Raw genomic sequence first — 23278 nt, 5'->3', positions numbered from 1 at the left:
CAGATAAAGAAGATGTGGTATATACACAATGGAATATTACTCAGCCATAAAAAAGAATGAAATTTTGCCATTTGTGACAACATGGATGGATGGAGAGAGTATTATGCTAAGTGAAGTAAGTCAGACAGAAAAGATAAATACCGTATGATTTCATTTATATGTGCAATCTAAAACAACAAATGAACAAATAAAATAGAAAGAGACTCATGAACAGAACAAACTCGTCATTACCATAAGGAAGGGATCTGGGAAACAGACCAAACAGGTGAAAGGGATGAGGTACAAACTACCAATTATAAAACAAATAAGTCACAGAAATGAAAAGTACAGCACAGAGAATATAGTCAATATTATAATAACTTTGTATGATGACAGATGGCAGCTACACTTAAAAAAATGTTAATTACAGGTAAGCCTGGAGCACTTACCATGTTGCCAGGTACTGCTGCAATGCTTCATATTTATTAACTCATTTACTGATCACAGTAACACTGTGAGACTGATACTACTCTCATTTTACAGATAAAAGAACCGAGACATGGAGTGGTAAAGTGGTTTGACCTCTTGGATAGTGGCAGAGCCTTGATCTGAACTCTGTCAAGATGGTCCAGAGTCTTTGCTCTTATCCCTATGTTATACTGTTGCTCCATCATTTGTTAAATACAATAAAAATTTTAAATATTAATGTCTTGCTATATTCCACCATTTTTATAAAGGTGGCCATTATTATTTTTACTATTTTTATATATATTTTTAAGTAGTGCAGATGAAACCATAAAATTGTTAGAAGAAAACAGGCAAAAATCTCTTGAATATAAACATCAGCAACTTTTTACTGAACATATCACCTCAGGCAAGGGAAACAAAGGCAAAAATGAACACATGGAACTACATCAAACTAAAAAGCTTCTGTACAGAAGAGGAAACCATCAGTAGAACAAAAAGGTATCCTACAGTATGGGAGACATATCTGACAAGGGGTTAACATCCAAAATATATAAAGAACTCACATGCTTCAACAACCAAAAAGAAAATAACCTGATTAAATGGTGGAGGACATGAACAGTTCTCCAAAGAAGAAATTCAGATGGCCAACAGGCACATGAAAAGATGCTCCACATCACTAATCATCAGAGAAATATAAATGTAAACCACAATGAGATATCACCTCACATCAGTTAGGATGGCCAACATCCAAAAGACAAGCAACAACAAATGCTGCTGAGGATGCGGAGAAAAGGGGAACCCTCCTACACTGATGGTGGGAATGTAAATTAGTTCAACCACTGTGGAAAGCAATATGGAGATTCCTCAAAAAACTAAAAACAGAAATACCATTTGACCCAGGAATTCCACTCCTAGGAATTTACCCAAAGAAAACAAGATCCCAGGTTCAAAAAGACATATGCACCCCTATGTTTACCATAAAAAGCAAAGAATGATTGGATAAAGACGTGGTACATATACACAATAGCATATTATTCACTCATAAAAAGGAAAAAAATCCTACCATTTGCAACAACATGGATGGAGCTAGAGGGTATTATGTGCAGTGAAATAAGCCAGGAGGAAAAAGACAAGTGCCAAATGATTTTCCTCATTTGTGGAGTATAATAACGAAGCAAAAGTGAAGGAACAAACAGCAGCAGACTCACAGACTCCAAGAAGGGACTAGTGGTTACCAAAGGGGAGGGGTAGGGAGGGGGGTGGGGAAGGAGGGAGAAGGGGGTTAAGGGGTATTATGAATGGCACACATGGTGTGTATGGGGGTCACGAGGAAGACAGTGTAGCAAAGAGAAGACAAATAGTGACTCTGTGGCATCTTACTATGCTGATGGAAAGTGACTACAATGGGGTGTGGCGGAGACTCGATAATATGGGGGAATGTAGCAACCACAATGTTTTCATGCGAAACCTTGATAAAATAAATAAATAAATATAAAATACACATACAAAACAAATAAAAAATTAAAGGAATTATAATGTACTCATGAATATAAGTAGCTACTGGTATCAAAACCACACAGTACTTGCTTGTATCCCTGATTTTTAATTGTACCTTTGTAGAAAATTGGAACAGTCTGTGATTTACACTGCTAAAATTAAAATGACAGTGGGGGAGATTATGGGGCGGAGCACAAGGGGTCTATGGGAAATATCTGTAATTCCTGCTAAATTTGGTGGTGAACCTAAAACTGTGCTAAGAAAATGAAGTCTGTCACAAAAAAAAAAAAAAAAGAAAAAAATGAAATGAAATGAAATAGAAAAAATAAAAAATAAAAAATAAAAAGTGGTGGAGACTTCAGAGCCAAGATGGCAGCATGAGTAGAGCAGTGGAAGTCTAATCCCAAAACCACATAGATCTACGAAAATATAAAAAAGAAAACTCTTCCTAAAAGAGAGAACAGAGGACACAGGACAACATCCAGGCACATCCACACCTGCAAGAACCCAGCCCTCGCGAAGGGGGAGAGGAAGGCCACAAACCAACAAGAAGGAAAGCTCTTCTAGTGGTCACTCATACAAGCTCTGCAAACTATCTCTGTCACCATGAAAAGGCAAAACTACAGGCACACAAAGATCAGAGACAACACCTGAGAAGGAGACAGACCTAACCAGTCCTCCTGAAAAATAATTCAAAATAAAAATCATGAACATACTGACAGAGATGCAGAGAAAAATGCAAGAGCAATGGGATGAGATGCAGAGAAAAATGCAAGAGAAATGAGATGAAGTCCGGAGGGAGATCACAGATGTCAGGAAGGAGATCACAGAAGTGAAACAATCCCTGGAAGGATTTATAAGCAGAATGGATAAGATGCAAGAGGCCATTGAAGGAATAGAAACCAGAGAACAGGAACGTATAAAAGCTGACATAGAGAGAGATAAAAGGATCTCCAGGAATGAAACAATACTAAGAGAACTATGTGACCAATCCAAAAGGAATAATATTCGTATTATATGGGTACCAGAAGAAGAAGAAAGAGGAAAAGGGATAGAAAGTCTCTTTGAAGAGATAATTGCTGAAAACTTCCCCAAACTGGGGGAGGAAATAATCAAACAGACTATGGAAATACACAGAACCCCCAACAGAAAGGATCCAAGGAGGACAACACCAAGACACATAATAATTAAAATGGCAAGGATCAAGGACAAGGAAAGAGTTTTAAAGGCAGCTAGAGAGAAAAAGGTCACCTATAAAGGAAAACCCATCAAGCTAACATCAGACTTCTCGACAGAAACCCTACAGGCCAGAAGAGAATGGCATGGTATATTTAATACAATGAAACAGAAGGGCCTTGACCAAGGATAATGTATCCAGCACGACTATCACTGAAATATGGTGGTGGGATTAAACAATTCCCAGACATGCAAAAGCTGAGGGAATTTGCTTCCCACAAACCACCTCTACAGGGCATCTTACAGGGACTGCTCTAGATGGGAGCACTCCTAAAAAGAGCACAGAACAAAACATACAACATATGAAGAATGGAGGAGGAGGAATAAGAAGGGAGAGAAGAAAAGAATCCCCAGACAGTGTATATAACAGCTCAATAAGCGAGCTAAGTTAGGCAGTAAGATACTAAAGAAGCTAACCTTGAACCTTTGGTAACCACGAATCTAAAGCCTGCAATGGCAATAAGTACATCTCTCTCAATAGTCACCCTAAATGTAAATGGATTTAATGCACCAATCAAAAGACACAGAGTAATAGAATGGATAAAAAAGCAAGACCCATCTATATGCTGCTTACAAGAAACTCACCTTAAACACAAAGACAAGCACAGACAAAAAGTCAAGGGATGGAAAAACATATTTCAGGCAAACAACAGTGAGAAGAAAGCAGGGGTTGCAGTACTAATATCAGACAAAATAGACTTCAAAACAAAGAAAGTAACAATAGATAAAGAAGGACACTAGATAATGATCAAGGGCTCAGTCCAACAAGAGGATATAACCATTCTAAATATATATGCACCCAATACAGGAGCACCAGCATATGTGAAAAAAATACTAACAGAACTAAAGAGGGAAATAGACTGCAATGCATTCATTTTAGGAGACTTCAACACATCACTCAACCCAAAGGATAGATCCACCGGGCAGAAAATAAGTAAGGACACACAGGCACTGAACAACACACTAGAACAGGTGGACCTAATAGACATCTATAGAACTCTACATCCAAAAGCAACAGGATATACATTCTTCTCAAGTGCACATTGAACCTTCTCCAGAATAGACCACATACTAGCTCACAAAAAGAGCCTCAGTAAATTCCACAATATTGAAATTCTACCAACCAATTTTTCAGACCACAAAGGTATAAAACTAGAAATAAATTCTACAAAGAAAACAAAAAGGCTCACAAACACATGGAGGCTTAACAACATGCTTCTAAATAATCAATGGATCAATGAACAAATCAAAATAGAGATCAAGGAATATATAGAAACAAATGACAACAACAACACAAAGCCCCAACTTCTGTGGGACACAGCGAAAACAGTCTTAAGAGGAAAGTATATAGCGATCCAGGCACACTTGAAGAAGGTAGAACAATCCAAAATGAATAGTCTAACATCACAATTATAGAAACTGGAAAAAGAAGAACAAATGAGGCCTAAAGTCAGCAGGAGAAGGGACATAATAAAGATCAGAGAAGAAATAAACAGAATTGAGAAGAATAAAACAATAGCAACAATCAACGAAACCAAGAGCTGGTTCTTTGAGAAAATAAACAAAATAGATAAGCCTCTAGCCAAACTTGTTAAGAGAAAAAGAGAATCAACACAAATCAACATAATCAGAAATGAGAATGGAAAAATCACAACAGACTCCACAGAAATACAAAGAATTATTAAAGACTACTATGAAAACCTATATGCCAACAAGCTGGAAAACCTAGAAGAAATGGACATCTTCCTAGAAAAATACAACCTCCCAAGACTGACCAAGGAAGAAACACAAAAGTTAAACAAACCAATTACGAGCAAAGAAATTGAAACGGTAATCAAAAAACTACCCAAGAACAAAACCCTGGGGCTGGACGGATTTACCTCGGAATTTTATCAGACACATAGAGAAGACATAATACCCATTCTCCTGAAAGTGTTCCAAAAATAGAAGAGGGAATACTCCCAAACTCATTCTATGAAGCCAACATCACCCTAATACCAAAACCACACAAAGACCCCACCAAAAAAGAAAATTACAGACCAATATCCCTGATGAACGTAGACGCAAAAATACTCAATAAAATATTAGCAAACCAAATTCAAAAATATGTCAAAAGGATGATACACCACAACCAAGTGGGATTCATCCCAGGGATGCAAGGATGGTACAACATTCGAAAATCCATCAACATCATCCACCACATCAACAAAAAGAAAGACAAAAACCACATGATCATCTCCACAGATGCTGAAAAAGCATTCAAAAAAATTCAACATCCATTCATGATAAAAACTCTCAGCAAAATGGGAATAGAGGGCAAGTACCTCAACATAATAAAGGCCATATATGATAAACCCACAGCTAACATCATACTGAATAGCGAGAAGCTGAAAGCATTTCCTCTGAGATCGGGAACCAGACAGGGATGCCCACTCTCCCCACTGTTATTTAACATAGTACTGGAGGTCCTAGCCACGGCAATCAGACAAAACAAAGAAATACAAGGAATCCAGATTGGTAAAGAAGTGTTAAACTGTCACTATTTGCAGATGATATGATACTGTACATAAAAAACCCTAAAGACTCCACTCCAAAACTACTAGAACGGATATCGGAATACAGCAAAGTTGCAGGATACAAAATTAACACACAGAAATCTGTAGCTTTCCTATACACTAACAATGAACCAATAGAGAAATCAGGAAAACAATTCCATTCACCATTGCATCAAAAAGAATAAAATACGTAGGAATAAACCTAACCAAAGAAGTGAAAGACTTATACTCTGAAATCTACAAGTCACTCTTAAGAGAAATTAAAGGGGACACTAATAAATGGAAACTCATCCCATGCTCGTGGCTAGGAAGAATTAATATCGTCAAAATGGCCATCCTGCCCAAAGCAATATACAGATTTGATGCAATCCCTCTCAAATTACCAGCAACATTCTTCAATGAACTGGAACAAATAATTCAAAAATTCATATGGAAACACCAAAGACCCCGAATAGCCAAAGCAATCCTGAAAAAGAAGAATAAAGTAGGGGGGATCTCACTCCCCAACTTCAAGCTCTACTACAAAGCCATAGTAATCAAGATAATTTGGTACTGGCACAAGAACAGAGCCACAGACCAGTGGAACAGATTAGAGACTCCAGAAATTAACCCAAACATATATGGTCAACTAATATTTGACAAAGGAGTCATGGACATACAATGGCAAAATGACAGTCTCTTCAACAGATGGTGCTGGCAAAACTGGACAGCTACATGTAGGAGAATGAAACTGGACCATTGTCTAACCCCACATACAAAGGTAAATTCAAAATGGATCAAAGACCTGAATGTAAGTCATGAAACCATTAAACTCTTGGAAAAAAACATAGGCAAAAACCTCTTAGACATAAACATGAGTGACCTCTTCTTGAACATATCTCCCCGGGCAAGGAAAACAACAGCAAAAATGAGCAAGTGGGACTATATTAAGCTGAAAAGCTTCTGTACAGCGAAAGACACCATCAATAGAACAAAAAGGAACCCTACAGTATGGGAGAATATGTTTGAAAAGGACAGATCCGATAAAGGCTTGACGTCCAGAATATATAAAGAGCTCACACGCCTCAACAAACAAAATACAAATAACCCAATTAAAAAATGGGCAGAGAAACTGAACACAGTTCTCTAAGAAAGAAATACAGATGGCCAACAGACACATGAAAAGATGCTCCACATCGCTAATTATCAGAGAAATGCAAATTAAAACTACAATGAGGTATCACCTCACACCAGTAAGGATAGCTGCCATCCAAAAGACAAACAACAACAAATGTTGGCGAGGCTGTGGAGAAAGGGGAACCCTCCTACACTGCTGGTGGGAATGTAAATTAGTTCAACCATTGTGGAAAGCAGTATGGAGGTTCATCAAAATGCTCAAAACAGACCTACCATTTGACCCAGGAATTCCACTCCTAGGAATTTACCCTAAGAACGCAGCAATCAAGTTTGAGAAAGACAGATGCACCCCTATGTTTATCACAGCACTATTTACAATAGCCAAGAATTGGAAGCAACCTAAATGTCCATCGGTAGATGAATGGATAAAGAAGATGTGGTACATATACACAATGGAATACTACTCAGCCATAAGAAGTGGAAAAATCCAACCATTTGCAGCAACATGGATGGAGCTGGAGAGTATTATGCTCAGTGAAATAAGCCAAGCGGAGAAAGAGAAATACCAAATGATTTCACTCATCTGAGGAGTATAAGAACAAAGGAAAAACTGAAGGAACAAAACAGCAGCGGAATTACAGAACCCAAACTTGGACTAACAGGTACCAAAGGGAAAGGAACTGGGGAGGATGGGTGGGCAGGGAGGGATAAAGGTGTAGAAAAAGGGGGGTATTAAGATTAGCATGCATGGGGGGGAGGGAGAAAGGGGAGGCAGGGCTCTACAACACAGAGAGGACAAGTAGTGATTCTACAACATTTTGCTATGCTGATGGACAGTAACCGTAATGTGGTTTTTAGGGGGGACCTGATATAGGGGAGAGCATAGTAAACATAGTATTCTTCATGTAAGTATAGATTAAAGATTAAAAAAAAAGAAAAAAAGAAAGAAAGAAAGAAAGAAAAGGGGGATTACTCCTTGATAGGATAAAACTATTGATAAATCAAAGATTAACACATGCTTTAAATATCCTTAATGTTGATCACTTAAAGGGTGTCAGATGATCAGCTATGGAGGTACTCTTTTCTGATATTTCTTTCTCTTAATAAAAAAAAAAAAAAAAAAAGCAGTTCCTGTGTGCTGACCTCCAATGAGTTCTACGCAGTGGTATAGAGGGCATGTCAAAGTGTGGGCAAAGGGTCTGTTTGTTTCTATGCAGAAGATCAAGGCCTAGCTTGGCTACCCAGAAAATGAACTAAGATACGATATGAGGAGGAGCTTCCAGCATCACCACTCTCTGGAGGACTCGTGCCGGGGGATGATCATCAAAAAGCCTCCACAGGGGTCTGGGCGATGCGGCGGTTGTGGCTGTGTCCACCCCACAATTTCCTGGACTTGCCACTGGAATGAGGAGGGAGATGTCTAGGCTGGCATGTGCATACAGTGAGACAACAAATTTGACCAGATGTGTACTGTTGGAACTCAACCAGGAGTTGGGAGGGGTGCAAGTTGTAGCACTCCAAAATCTTACGACTATAGACTGTCTATGGTTAAAAGAACATATGGGATGTGAACAGATCCCAGAAATGGGTTGCTTTAATTTGTGTGATTTCTCTCAGACTGTTCAAGGGCAATTGGACAATATCCATAATATCATAGACAAATTTTCACAAATGCCTAGGGTGCCTAAATGGTTTTCTTGGCTTCACTGGAGATGGCTGGTAATTATAGATTTGCTTTGTTTACGTCACCGTATTCCTATTATGTTAATATGTGTGCGCAAGTTAGTTAGTAGTTTAAAACCTATACATGCTTAAGGTACTCTACAAGAAGATATGTCAAAGAAATAATCAATCCTCCCATGTTTTCTTCCATATGCTACCTCTATAGCTTTTCTTCTTCCTTCCTAATTACAACCCTTAAATAGAATTCGTGCCTCATATCGAATTTACTGAGTATCATAATTCCTCCAGGTGGTAAAGATACCTCGAGACAAGTGCTGGGCATAGAAGCCACAGGGCATAAATTGGTAAAGAAGTAAAAAGCTAACCTTTTCAAACAATATGGCTTCTCTCTCACTTACCATCTTTACATTTCCCTGTATGGCCCCAGAAGATGACTGGTTAGCCAGAGACGGGTAAGATTCCTCAAGGGAGGAACAAGCTAAGACAGGCACAGTCGCAGGGGGGCCATCAGTTGAGAAATTGGGGAACAACAGTGATGAAGCTTAGAACCTCACCCCCCCCACCCCCGTGTTGAGAGAAAGCTTCTGCATCTGTGGATGTTTTATTGCCCTCGTCTAGCTCGGATTAGCACATAGTCTACAGGCACACACCTGATCATCTACAATTGCTCTCTTACAACACTAAACTATGTTTTCTACCTTTATCTTGCATCTACCTACCACTTCAGCATTTTATTAAAAATAAAAATAATAATAATAATAAAGCGAGAAATGTGGGATCCACATATAAATCAAGTATAAAAATCAAATGAATATTCATATTTGACCTGATTGTTTATAGTTCATAATGCGTGATCAAAACCGAAAGTTTCTGTGATGAATGCCCTTGTACTGTTCACCATGTAAAAACTTATTCACTATGTAATAATTCGTTCACCATGTAAGAACTTGTCATTATGCTTCAGAAGATTTGAGACTGACGAGAATTAGGCTTGAGATGGATTAATGATTGTGCATTGAGCATTGACCCCCCTATACAAAATTTTACTGTTGTTAACAACCATTTGATCAATAAATATGAGAGATGCCCTCTCAAAAAAAAAAAAAAATTATGTCAGGCCAAATATTTATTTGACCTATTAAATATTTTAAATTGTGTTAAAGTATGTTAAAATTTCACTATACACTACCTTTGGAAAGTTGATGTTTAAGAATGTAAGATATCATGTTTAATAAGTTTCCTCTAGGTAAGGAAAAAGATGGACTTTTATTGTAACACTATGAAGACTTTTGATTAAATAATAATCTTGGAGTTGAGGAATTACTAGTAAAGTCTATTTACAGTTCTTGAAACAGTACAGAGGAAAATGTTTATATTGCCATTTTATCTATGAAAAAAGAGGAAGGTAAATATATCTTTTATTCAAACGTTCAATCAAGACATTAATAAAATGTTAAAAGAAAAAAAAAAGTGGTGGAGACTAAATGTGCACAGCACCAAATCTAGTTTGACTCATCTTTTTGGGTCATTGCTAATAGAATACACCCTCTAGCTTATTCCATTTTTACTACTCAAAACTGCTGAATGCTTTTCATCTTTTATAAAACTTACCAATAGTAAGGTCATGCACTGGCTGAAACCTCTTGTCTGTAAACTGTAGCAATAAGCATGATTTACCAACACCTGAAAAGTTAAAAAAAAAAAATCAGATAAAACTGACAGAAATTAAGAAACACATTCTAAAAGCACAAGGAAAAGAGGCAGCCAGGGTTTCTGGTGGTCTGAACAATCTACCTGGATTTTTTCAGTGGTAGTTTTCCAAAAAAATTTCCAAGAAATTTCTTGGTAAAGAAGAGCACTGTTGTATGTAGGTGGAAGGTGTTAACCCATCCACCCTTTTTATCTTCTCTCATTCATTCAACATTTTAATCTGGAAGAGCAAAGTGGCAGTAACTCCTAGAAGACAACCAACCAGGTCCTCCCCAGAAGCCTCTCATGCACTTAAGTGTTCATGTACTTTTGTTTATTGTGGTAGAGGAAATATTTAAAAACACAGTAATTTTCTCTTTTACAGTTTATTTTATCAATCTCCTACAAACAAAAAATAAGCTAAGAGTAAATGTTTGGGATCTACATTTCTAGGAAAAGCCACTTGCTCTATCTTCTGGATAATTCATTTCAGGATCATCTTTACTCTGAACTGCATTCTTTCACTCTACCACCAAATTTCACTTCATTAAGGTCATGAATAATTTCCACAGTCCTAAATTAGAGGAAAATTTTTTATATTCATCCTACTTGCCCTCATAGGAGAACTGGATATTGAATACTGTATCACCTTTCTACTCATTTTCATGTTCTTTTCTTCTTCAGTGAAGTCTACTTATATGATGGCACCCTGTACTTCTACAGAACACTAAAGGCAGCCAGGCAGTCACCATTCATTCACTTGCTCTCACTCATTCATTGACTCAAAAAAGTCTTTATTGAATGCTAACTATGCACTACCTTGGGGACCTGAAGATACAACTGTGTGGAAAACCAACAAGCATTCTTCCTTCCAGTCTAGTACAGGTGGAGAAATTAAACAGAATGAATGCCCAAGTAATCTATACGAACCATAATTTCAAAAAAATTTTAACAACTGCCATTTGAAACAAGAGAATAAAGTGCTATGAGGAAGAGTAACAAAAGAGACATATTTAGGCTTAAGGGCTAGAGAAGTTTTTTTTGAAGAAATGTCATAAACTAAGCTATTCAATGTCTTCTAGATTATAAACTCAGTGAGAGAAGGACACTAAGTATGTTGTCACTTGCCTGTCTTACAGCAGAGATAAGGCCCTAAGTAATTTTGCTGAATAAATGGCTCCAAGACTGTCGAAATGCCCAGTAACAAAGATTATATATAGATATATAATACATAAATATATTTATATATATGTACATAGTTGTGTTAAATAAACTGGAATTTCAAAACATTTGCCCTTAGTTTTCTTGTTTTTATCCATTTCATTTTTACATGACAAAAGGCACAAAGCCAAACTCTTTTTATCAGACTTCTTACTATTGCTTTTTTTAGGTCTAGAATAAAAAGGAAAATTTTCTTTTTTTTAAGTGTGAAAGTGCAAAATAGGTCAACAACTGAGGTATGAATCTTCGGTTCTTTTTTTAAATTTAGACTTTAAGAGCAGTTTTAGGTTCGTGGAAAATACAGTTAGTTCCCATGTGCCCCCTGTCCTACACAGCCTTCTCCACTATCAACGTACTTACACAGGGGTGGGAACACTTATTAACAGTCGATGAACCTACAGTGACAAATCATTACTCAAAGCCTATAGTTTACACACAATGGTTTATTTTTGCTGTTGTCTATTTATTGGTTTTGACAAATGTAATAATACATCCATCATTACAGTATCATATATAATAGTTTCAGTGCCCTAAAAGATTCCCTATGCTCAGCTTATTCATCCCTCCCTCACCTCTAATCTCTGACAGAAACTAATCTTTTTACTGTCTCCATAGTTTTATCTTTTTCAGAATGTCATACAGCTGGAATCACACAGTATGTAGCCTTTTCAGATTGGCTTTTTCCACTTACTGATAAGCATTTAAGATTCTTCTATGTCTTTTCTTCATTTCTAACATCCAGAATTTTCCCAAGTGGTATAGAAAAAAATAATTAGAAATAACAGATTTTATTACTGAAGGACCTCAAAAGTCATCTAACAATCTGTAATCATTTAAGTGACACAAGAGCCTGAGGGACCCTTTCTTACTTCACCACAGAGTATGTATTGTTCTAGTGATACCAATACCACTTATTATGACCAAGTGCTAATGAAATATCAAAAATGCTTATTCTTTGGTTCTCTACTTTCAAGACTCCATATTCTTTCTTCAGGTTATCAAAGTATCTTTCAACGCAGAGACTATATCCAACTGCCACTGTGGTGTTTCCCAAGTCTTATTTACACATCTACAGACCATTTGTTAGGATCACTTATATTTACAGATAGCTTATCTTATTTAGTATTTGTTGACTTGTACTATTTTAATTCTAGATAAGCCTGTTTCTAAATTCTTGGGTTGTCTGGCTCACAATTACCAATGCTTTTCCAAATTGCCAAAATGAATTAGCTAGCCTTTTCTAAGTCTTCATCACATTTGATACAGAAACATGATCTATTTGTGACCATAAACTTTTATCTATTATAGTTCACCTGCCTACAAGCACCTCAAAAATGAATCTTTTCTGGCTTATCAGGCTTTAACTATCTCCCTGGTTTCTTACTCCTTTGCCAACTGCTCCTCTTCTTCCATGCAAGTCTCACATACTGGAAGTTTTTCTCACCATCCCATCTTTGGTTATCTTTTCACCTGAGAGAAAACTAATCCAGTCATATAGCCTCAACCTACTTCTACAATTTAGTCGGTGATTATCAAATACCTCTCTCTCCAGTCACCTACTTAATTTTGCTCTCATTATTTCCAATTTCCTGTTGAACATGTCCACTTTAATTCCTTTAGGCATGAAACTCAAACTTTCAAAACCTAATGCATTCTACGATTATCATGTATAGTACATGGCGGCATGGGGAGGGCTGTGCAACACAGAGAAGACAAGTAGTGATTTTACAGCATATCTCACTACACAGATGGACAGTGACTGTGAAGGGGCATGTGGGGGGGACTTGGTGAAGGGGGAGCCTAGTAAACATAATATTCTTCATGTAATTGTAGATTAATGATACCAAAAAAAAAAAAAGACCAAAAAACCTAATGCATTCTTTTTCATTTTCCTGCTCACCATCTTTCCAAGTGACTCAGGATAAATTCAGCTTTCCCTTCAGTATTTCCTTCATTTTGAAACTGCTTTCCAATGGATCACACCAACAAGAACATCACAATTATTCTTAAATTCCTTTTCTTCATCATCTGTATCTAATGGTTCACCAATGTCATCAATTCCCTCAGAAAAGTTTTCTTGAATTTCATTCTCTTCCCTCTTAATCCTCAGTGTTCTATTTCTATTTCTCAGTAAAAGATGATTACTCTGCCTTTGCCCTTTTTTCAATGTATTTTATGAAATACTGAAAATTTTTGCTAAAATAAATTATGATTAACTCACTCTCATGTTATATTGTTTAAATATAAAATTCAAGCTCTACGAAATAGTGAACAAGGTTCTTTGCATTTGGGCTGAAAAACTGCTATTCCAGTAGATCATATTATCACAGCACAGTCAAAAGACCTTATAGTTAATTAAGCATAACAAACCATCTCCTGTCTTCTGAAATGACAACGTATTGTTCCCTTGGTACTGCTTACTAGGGAACATTTCACTCTATGGCCAACCTAAACTCATGCTTTAAGATCCACCCAGCTTAGGGATTCCTCTGCAAGTAAAGCTCTCTTGTTCTACCAATCCCCATGCAGAATTCATGGTACACCTTAGCTTACATCTTTCATATATGCCTCAAAACCTGGTTAGAATCACAGCTTTGTTACTTACCAGCTATAACACAGGCCAAGGTACCTGACTTTTTTGAGTCTCAAAATCCTATCTATGAGGAAAACCCTATAATCTCAATGAACTGTTTGACAACTCAAATTAAGTAAATTAATATAAAAGAGGCCTTGTACAGTCTTGTTTACCTGAGTGTCCAGTTTATAAAAATTCTTTTAACTGCATATATGCCTTTTTCTTTATGCATAATATATTTCAATAAAAATGAAAACAACACGATGATTTTTGCTACATCAATCTGGCTAGGCCCATCTCCAGGTAGTCTATCAAACACTAATCTGGGTACTCCTGTGAAGGCATTTGGTAGCTGAAATTAAAGTCCATAATCAGTTGACTTTAGGTAAGGGAGATTTCTAGAAAATGTGGATGAGCCAGACTCAGCCAGCTGAAAGGCTTTAAAAGGACTGTGGCTTCCTGAGAGAAGAACTAATTCTACCTGTGGACAGAAACTTCAACCATGCCTTTGAGTTAGAGCCTGCCCTAGTGGTTACAGATTTGCTTATCTTACTTGAAGGGTCTCCACCAGTAAGATGGCAAACTTCTGGCTTCACTTTGGGGTCCTCAGTTCCCGCCGGCGCCACGTGAAGCCCAATCACCTCTTGCCCCCCTCCCAATCCCAGCACCTAGCCAACAGCCACCAGCCCCGTAGAAGTGACACCTCAATCAATTCATGCCCCTTCCTATATAACCCAGCACCTTTCCCTAATAAAGCAGAACTCTCCAGTGAATTGCTGCTGTGTGTCGCTCCTTTCCTTTCATTGGTGCCGAAACCCGGGAGATGAGACACCCCAACTGGGCCCCGTCTTCACCCCAACACCAGCAGCAGCTTGCCCTCGTCCTCTTTTTCCGGCGCTGGCTCATCACACTCACCACTCCTCTCTGGCCTTTAGGTAAGTTTCCCCCCGGAGTGGGCCACTCTTCCCCGAGCTATCGCAGTGCCATTAACCGTGATCGTCCGGCAAGGCCCTGACGCTCGGGGATGAGGAGGGAATGCTCCCCGCCTCAGGCCTTCACGGCAGACCCTCAGGCCCTCCTCCAAAAGCCATAAATCCCCGCCTCAAGCCTTTACAGCTGCAGCGGACGCTCAGGCCCCTCCTCCGACAGTCATAAATCCCCGCCTCAGGCCTTCACGGCTGCAGCGGACCCTCAGGACCCTCCCCCAACAGCCATAAATCCCTGCCTCAGGCCTTCATGGCTGCAGTGGACCCTCAGGCCCCTCCTCCAAAAGCCATAACCCCCCCGCCTCAGGCCTTCACAGTTGCAGCAGACTCTCAGGCCCCTACCCCCTCCAACAGCCATAAACGAGGTGACTCCTTTGCGGATGAGAATGCTCCCTTTCCCGCCCCCTCCTCCTTCTGTTCCGTCCAACGAAACCTGTTCGGTCTGCCAAAAAAGCCTAGCGCTAGGTACCTCGTGACTCCGGCACTCTGCCTTCTTAGGGAAGTCTGGGTGACAACCCACACTTCCCAAGAAATTCCGACTCGTATACGAGTTTCTGCAGACCACCAAGGATCATCGGGGACGCCCTTTGTCTCCGTGTGGTCTGCCTCCAGTCTGAGGATCTCCCGTTTGTCTTCCCCTGTTTGTCTCCTTCTCTGTCCTTTAGCCATGGGAGCCTCCTCATCCCTCCCTGAAAGTTCACCTCTTGAATGCCTGCTTAAGCATCTGGCTACCCTCTCCCTGACGCCTGATATAAAACCAAAACTTCTCCGTAAATATTGCTCCCAAGATTGGCCGACATACCCCCTAGACAATAACAACCAATGGCCTGCAGGGGGAACTCTTGATCCTAACATCACTTGCAACTCTTTAACTACTGCCAGCGCCTGAAAAAATGGAAGGAGATTCCCTATATCGAAGCTTTTCGCCTCCTAGCTCAAAATCCCAGCCTCTGCACCACCTGCTCCCCGCCCCAAGTTCTCCTAGCCTGCAAGCCGTCTCCCTCCCCTCCACACACTCCCAGTCCCTCTTCAATTACCTTTGACCCGGCCGACGAGCATCCGCCATACAGACTTCCCCCTTTGACCCCTCCCCCTCCTACAACCCCTCCACCCTCCGCCACCACCCCTGCCTCTTTCCCCGCGGCAGAAGCCTCCCGTCCTCTCCCTTCCCCTTCTTCTCCAACAACAGCCCCTCTCCCTTCCTCTACCGCCGCCACCGCTGCCTCTTTACCCGCGGCAGAAGCTTCCCATCTCCTCCCCCATCTCACCTCCTCCACCTTCATACCCTGCAGATTAAGCCTGAGCCTTTCAGCCCCCCTTTAACTAGGTCCCAGGGGCCTCCTCCGTCTTTGCCCTCATCACCTGTTTCTCCCCTGTTAGGGACCACCTTTGTCTTCTCACGTTTGTAGAGAGAATGGGAAAGCACCTCCCCCCATGTCCGAACGCAGCATGGGAAAGCACTAGCTAAACAAAAACCGGTGCAGTCCTTAGAAGTTATCTGTCCACAAAAACATATCTTGCCAAGACTCCTCACTCTAAAAATAAAGAGACCTTAAAGATGTGTAGAAACACCGCCCCTGCTTCTAGCTATGCCCTTCCCCCACTTGCCGATGTGGCAGGAATAGAGAACAAAGAACATTCTGTTTACGCATTTCATAAGCAATTAACTGGAGCCCTGCTGTAGCTCAGTTAGTAGAGCATGGGACTCTTAACCTCAGTCATGAGTTCAAACCTAACTAAAGCAGCAGAGGCAAGCAGCTGGGCTGCAGGCTGGCAACACGTGAGTCTGATTCTATCTTTATTTTCTTTGCCCCCCTTCTGCACTTCAAGACCTGCTTGACTAGGCACGGCTAGACCGCGTCACTCCCCCACAGACTGAGCCAGAACCCTTCAGTCCCCCTCAGACTCAGTCCCGAGAGCCTCCCAAAATTATCGCCCCCCTCTGGGAGGTAGCAAGATCCAAAAGCATCGTGTGCGTTCACGTCCCTTTCTCCTTAAGAGATTTAGCCCAACTAGAGAAACGCCTAAGTTCCTTTTCCACTGATCCCACGACATACATCAGGGAGTTTCAATGGACCCTCCAGTCTTACAGCCTCACGCATCATGACATTTTCATGCTCCTGGCCAATACTCTCCTCCATGAGGAGCGTAGACGAGCTTGGGACTTCGCCCAAACACATGCTACTGAAACCCATAGGACTGACCCTACCTGTCCCCCTGGTCCCACTACTGTCCCCGAACAAGACCCACACTGGGATTATAACACCGCCGTGAGTCTCCGCTCTCGAGATATTTTTGCCTCCTGCTTAATAGCAGGTCTAAAAAAGGCAGCTCGTAAAGTAGTCAATTTTCAAAAGCTCCAAGACATAATTCAAAAGAGAGACGAAACCCCCTCCGAGTTCTTAGACAGACTCACTCAAGCCCTATTACAGTATACCAGCCTGGACACAGAAACACCTGAAGGAAGACATGTCCTTATGACATACTTCCTAGCTCAAGGCTACCCCGACATTAAAGCTAAACTCAAAAAGTTAGAACAGGGCCCCGCTACCCCACAGACTGAGATCCTAACAGTGGCCTTTAAAGTCTTCCATAACCAGGAGGAGGAGAAAGAATGCCGTAAACAAAAAGCTGATCAGGCCAATTTCCAGATGTTGGCTCAGCTGATAAAACCACAACCTGGGCACCCCTCTACAGACAAGCCCCCCCCAAGAGCTTGTTTCAAGTGCAGAAAAGAGGGACATTGGTCAAGGGCGTGCCCCTCCTCCAGATCTCCTACCACCCCATGCCCCAGATGCCACAAAAAGGGCCACTGGGGGTCTGATTGCCCAACCACCCGAAGGGGAGGCTGGACGAACAACCCCCATCCTAAGCCCGCCGTAGTGGGGCTGATAGAAGAAGATTGATGGGGCCCGGGGGCTTCTCGCCCGACCATTTCCATCACCAAACAGGAGCCCAGGGTTACTTTAACAATAGACGGTCGCCCCATCTCCTTCCTCCTAGATACAGGAGCCACCTTCTCAGTCTTCCGAGAATACCGGGGCCCTACCACGCCAGCCATTACTCCAATAGTCAGGGTAGGAGGTAAACAGATTTTCCCATTAAACCCCCCACCCACCCTTTTAAGCACAATCCTAGACAATCCCATACCTTTCTCCCACTCCTTCCTGGTTATGCCCCAGTGTCCCATCCCTTTACTAGGACGAGACATCCTTTCCCTCCTCTACGTTTCCATAACTATATCCACTCCCACAGCCCCCAGTACTCCCTTTCTGATGGCCCTCATAGCTGACGACCCCCCTCTACCCAATGAAAGCTCTGGTTCTGCCCTCATACACCCTGTAAATCGCAAAGTTTGGGACATTACAAGCCCCTCCGTGGCCCTATGTCCCCCTGCCTCTATCAAATTATGTGACCCCTCTCAGTATATCTGTCAGGCCCAATACCCCCTAACCACTTCAGCCCTCATAGGCCTCCAACCCATCATTCAAGATCTCTTAAACAAAAATTACCTCAGACCCACTCACTCCCCATTTAATACCCCCATATTAGCTGTTAAAAAAACCAACGGATCTTTCCGCCTTGTCCAAGACCTTCGCCTCATCAACATAGCCATTGTCCCTATCCATCCCTTAGTTCCAAATCCATACAGCCTCAGCATCCCACTTCTCAGTCCTAGATCTCAAGGACCCATTTTTCTATCCCTCTAGACCCCTGCTCCCAAGATTTTTTCATCTTCACCTGGACGGACCCATACACAAGACATTCTGAACAACTCACTTGGACAGTTTTGCCACAAAGTTTCCGAGATAGTCCCCATATTTTTAGACAGGTCCTACCTCAGGACCTCAAACAGTTTCATCATAATCACTCCAAGTCCACCTTATTATAATACGTGGACAATCTTCTACTCTGCAGTCTCTCGTGAGAACAGTCTCAACTTGACACTGCCTCCCTACTTAACCTTCTAGCGTCCAGAAGTTATCGAGTATCCCCCGTCAAAGCTCAAATCTCTTCCCCTCCTGTCACTTACCTCAGATTCCTTCTATCTCAACAAAGAAAATCCATTACCTTAGACAGAAAATGGCTCCTCTCTGACCTGCCCATTCCCAAAACCAAGACAGAAATCCTTTCCTTTCTAGGCCTAGCTAGATATTTTAGAGCGTAGATCCCTAACTTCTCCCTGTTGGCAAGACCCCTATACCTCAGCAAGAGCCCCCCTAAAAAACCATTATCCTCCTCACCCCGACGCTCCTATTTTAAGCTCCATCAAGCCCTTGTAGAAGCCCCAGCTCTCCATCTTCCTGATTTGTTGAAGTTCGGGGATGAGCCCCCTGCCTACGAGCATTAGCCGCTAGACAGCTCTTGCAAAAAGAAGCTCATAGACTGACATTCAGGGCGCCCCTTACCATTCTGTCCCCACATCACCTAAAAGATCTCTTAACCTACAAAAGTTTACAGACTCTCCCTCCCTCCAGACTCCTGACCTTACTGTCCTCTTTCCTCCAAAATCCCGTTCACCCCCTTTGCCATCCATACCCAAATCATGACTTTTTCCTCCTTTACTGCTCTCTTGCTTTTTTCCTTTTTTATTGTCTTCCCCGCACCCCAGCCTCTTTTGTATGGCGATTCAAAGTCAGAAAGACTTACACACAGCATCAAACAAAAGTTACTGCCCTCATTGCCACACCAGACTGCCGTCTGAAAAGCTGCTCTGAGCCTTTATACCTCCACTTTCCTCCCTCCACCGAAGTGTTCACTAGCAGCTACCCTTATTCTCCCTACCTCTGCTTCCTCTATGACCAAAAACAATCCTATTGCAGGCGATAGCTAGACACCTACAGGAAATGTCCCTACTAGTCTTGCGCCATTCACTACATGAGTAACTTCCAGTACCCACAGTATTACTCCTCCAACCGTTTCATGAAATATCCCAACGGCTCATTCTCCTTATCAATCCCAGATCCTTGGGACTCTCGAGCTGCCAGAGTCACAGCCTCAGTTTACTATGGGGGGGGTCCTGGACCCCCACGGTACCCTTCATATCTCTCAAAGGTATGTTCCCTCTCATTCCCAGATCTCTCAAGTTGCAGCAGATATCAGACATTCCAGAAAAGTCATTATCCAAACTCTTGACGGCGCCTCTTCATCTTCTTATCCCCACCCCTCTTCCCATTTCTCCTACTCTTCATTACAGCTCATTCAAGACACCACCATCTTTCTCAACCACACCCTTAACACGGCCAATTATTTCTTGTGCGCATCACTACAGCGCTCACTGCTGGCTGCCGTGCCCCTTAATATTTCCAACTACTCCTTCCATGCAGAAAGACAACCCCTCTGCCCCCTGGCAGACATAACCCTATGAGAACCAGAATACGTAGATAATCTCACCATCCACCACTGTGTAGGCCCAACTCAACCCCCCTCCAGTGCACTTCACTGCCTCTCTATCTACACCCCTACCTCCAGCTCTAAGACTTTTACACAACCGGGACACTTCTTTTGGTGTAATGGCAGTCTTTTCAACTCAGTGCCTCTCAACTCCGATACATCCTGCATTCTCGTTACCCTAATCCCACAGTTTACACTTTACAGCATGGCAGAATTTCTTAACCTCCAACCTCCCTTGCCCTTGTGCACAAAAAGGGCTGCTTTTCCTTCCCATCATGGTCAGTATCTCTTTAACCACCTCAGCCACTGGGGCAGAGCTTTCGGGAGAAGCCTTTAGTCACTCTCTATAGGCAGTTAGAGATCTCAACGCCAAACTTGAGGGAGCCCTGACATCCACTGCCGATTCTCTAGCCTCTCTCCAAAGACAGGTCACTTCGCTAGCTAAAGTCACCCTTCAAAACCGGCGGGCCCTAGATCTGCTTACAGCCAAGAAGGGCGGCACCTGCGTCTTCCTCTGAGAAGAGTGCTGCTATTCCGGCATTGTAAAAACTAACATTACCAAACTCACCGACCTTGCCTCCAGCCTCCACTCTGCTTCCAATTCCAACCCATTCTCTTCAATACTAACAAACCCCCTCCTCACCTGGCTCTGGCCCATTGCAGGCCCCATAATAATCATTCTTCTCGCCTGTCTCTTCTTACCCTGTATAATAAAGTTCATCAAATCCCAAGTCGGAAAAATCTCTAATCAAGCTTTCAACCAGCTTTTACTCAGGAACTACCAGCTTCTGGCCACAGAAGATCCCTCACCCTCAGGTGACCTCCTCACCACACGCTGAGATGGACCCCTCTCTTCACTAAAAACTGTTCCTGGAAACAATGGCTGCAGACGCCTGGCTCCTGACCCCGTATCCTCTTGGCACCATTGGAATCAACAGGTCCTCAACCTATAGTTACAGGGAACCTTCATTGATTTCCAAACCTGAATAAGTCCACATCTACTCGTCCTTACTGCGGAGAGTCCTATCAACCCTTTCCTCCCAGTCCTTAAGCCCTCACTCCCTTCTCCGCCCCTGTTCAGCAGGAAGCAGCCAGAGAGAAAGCAACGTCCACAAACCCATAGAGGAGAAAGGGGGGAATGAAGGGTCCCCACCAGTAAGATGGCAAACTTCCGGCTTCTCTTCGGGGTCCTCAGTTCCCGCCGGCGCCACCTGAAGCCCAATCACCTCTCGCCCCCCTCCCAATCCCAGCACCTAGTCAACAGCCAACAGCCCCATAGAAGTGACACCTCAATCAATTCATGCCCCTTCCTATATAACCCAGCACCTTTCCCTAATAAAGCGGAACTCTCCGGTGAATTGCTGCTGTGTGTCGCTCCTTTCCTTTCATTACTCAGCTCCCATAGTCACATACACCACTAAATCAATCGACCTCAATCTTAATCTCTACACACACACACACACACACACACACACACACACACCTACCTTACTGGTTCTGTAGTTGAACATTGATTGTTACAGACAATCACCATCACTCAAAAAGTACAGCATGTAGAATAGAGAAGACCTTCAAATAAAAGCAATTTTTTTAACCTACCAACTGTATCATAATGCTTTATAGGATCTCCCACAACAGAATGTGACCTCCAACAGAACATGAGCTCCATGAGTGACCATGTTCAACAATGAATCTCTTACACATAACAGATGCAAAACAAGTACTATAAAGCTTCTTTCTGTCCCTCTTCCTTTATTAACACAAAAAATGTCTTAGTTGTTGATTTAAAAAAAAAAGAAAATTTACACACAGCTCATTCTTAATTTTTCTATCTAAGTAAGATGGCTGCCCTGGAGTGTCTTAAATAATGTGACTTTGTAGAAATTATTTCATCTCTTTGGACATCATTTTACTATTTGTACAGAGAATTGACCAGATAATTATCTGGATGACTCAACTAGTCAGACCTGGTTGCTATTATTTTTATGTATTATATTAGTTCAAAGTTTTTAATGTTTTCTTTTAACTATGGGTAGATTTAAAATTAACAACTGAATGTTTACATCAAAATGGAGAACAATGGTCCTAATTACAACCCTTAAGTAGAATTCGTGCCTCATATCGAAATTACTGAGTATCATAATTCTTCCAAGTGTTAAAGATTCCTCAAGACAAATGCTGGGCATAGAAGCCACAGGGCATAAATCTGCAAAGAAGTAAAAAGTTAACCTTCAAAAAATATTGCTTCTCTCTCACCAACTTTACATTTCCCTGTATGGCCCCAGAAGATGACTGGTTAGCCACAGACAGGTAAGATTCCTCAAGGGAGGAACAACCTAAGACAGGCACAGTTGCAGGGGGGCCATGAGGTGAGAAATTGGGGATCAACAGAGGTGAGGCTTAAAACCTCACCCCCTCTGTTTTGAGAGAAATCTTCTGCATCCGTGGATGTTTTGTTGCTCGTCTAGCCTGGATTAATACTTAAGTCTATAGGCACACACCTGATCATCTACATTTGCCCTCTTACAGCACTAAACTACGTTTTCTACCTTTATCTCACATCTACCTACCACTTCAGCATTTTATTAAAAATAGTAATAATAATAATAATAATAATTATAATAAGGGAGAAATGTGGGATTCACATATAAATCAAGTATAAAAATCAAACGATTATTCATATTTGACCTGATTGTTTATAGTTCATACTGCCTGATCAAAACCGAAAGTTTCTGTGATGACTGCCCTTGCACTGTTCACCATGTAAGAACTTATTCACTACGTAAGAATTTGTTCACTATGTAAGAACTTGTTCGTTATGCTTCAGAAGATTGGAGACTGTTGAGAATTAGGGTTGGGGTTGATTAATGATTGTGCAT

At 41.4% G+C, this 23278-nt stretch overlaps 1 protein-coding gene across 3 annotated transcripts in view; it reads right to left on the bottom strand.

Annotated features, from left to right (window-relative positions):
• Positions 1-23278, bottom strand: part of RAB2A (RAB2A, member RAS oncogene family) — a 145683-nt gene that overhangs the window by 53601 nt on the left and 68804 nt on the right. For 2 of the 3 annotated variants that reach the window (XM_073229573.1, XM_017661212.3), the window contains one exon: positions 10146-10217. The exons of the other annotated variant lie outside the window; for it this stretch is intronic. In XM_073229573.1, the coding sequence (XP_073085674.1) occupies positions 10146-10217 (72 nt within the window). The remainder of the gene's footprint in view (positions 1-10145; positions 10218-23278) is intronic. 3 annotated transcript variants of the gene reach the window in all.

This window comes from Manis javanica, chromosome 2 (assembly GCF_040802235.1).
Source record: "Manis javanica isolate MJ-LG chromosome 2, MJ_LKY, whole genome shotgun sequence".
NCBI classification, from domain to species: domain Eukaryota; kingdom Metazoa; phylum Chordata; class Mammalia; order Pholidota; family Manidae; genus Manis; species Manis javanica.
The sequence above is the reverse complement of the archived record's forward strand: the minus strand, read 5'-3'. Positions and strand labels throughout refer to the sequence as shown.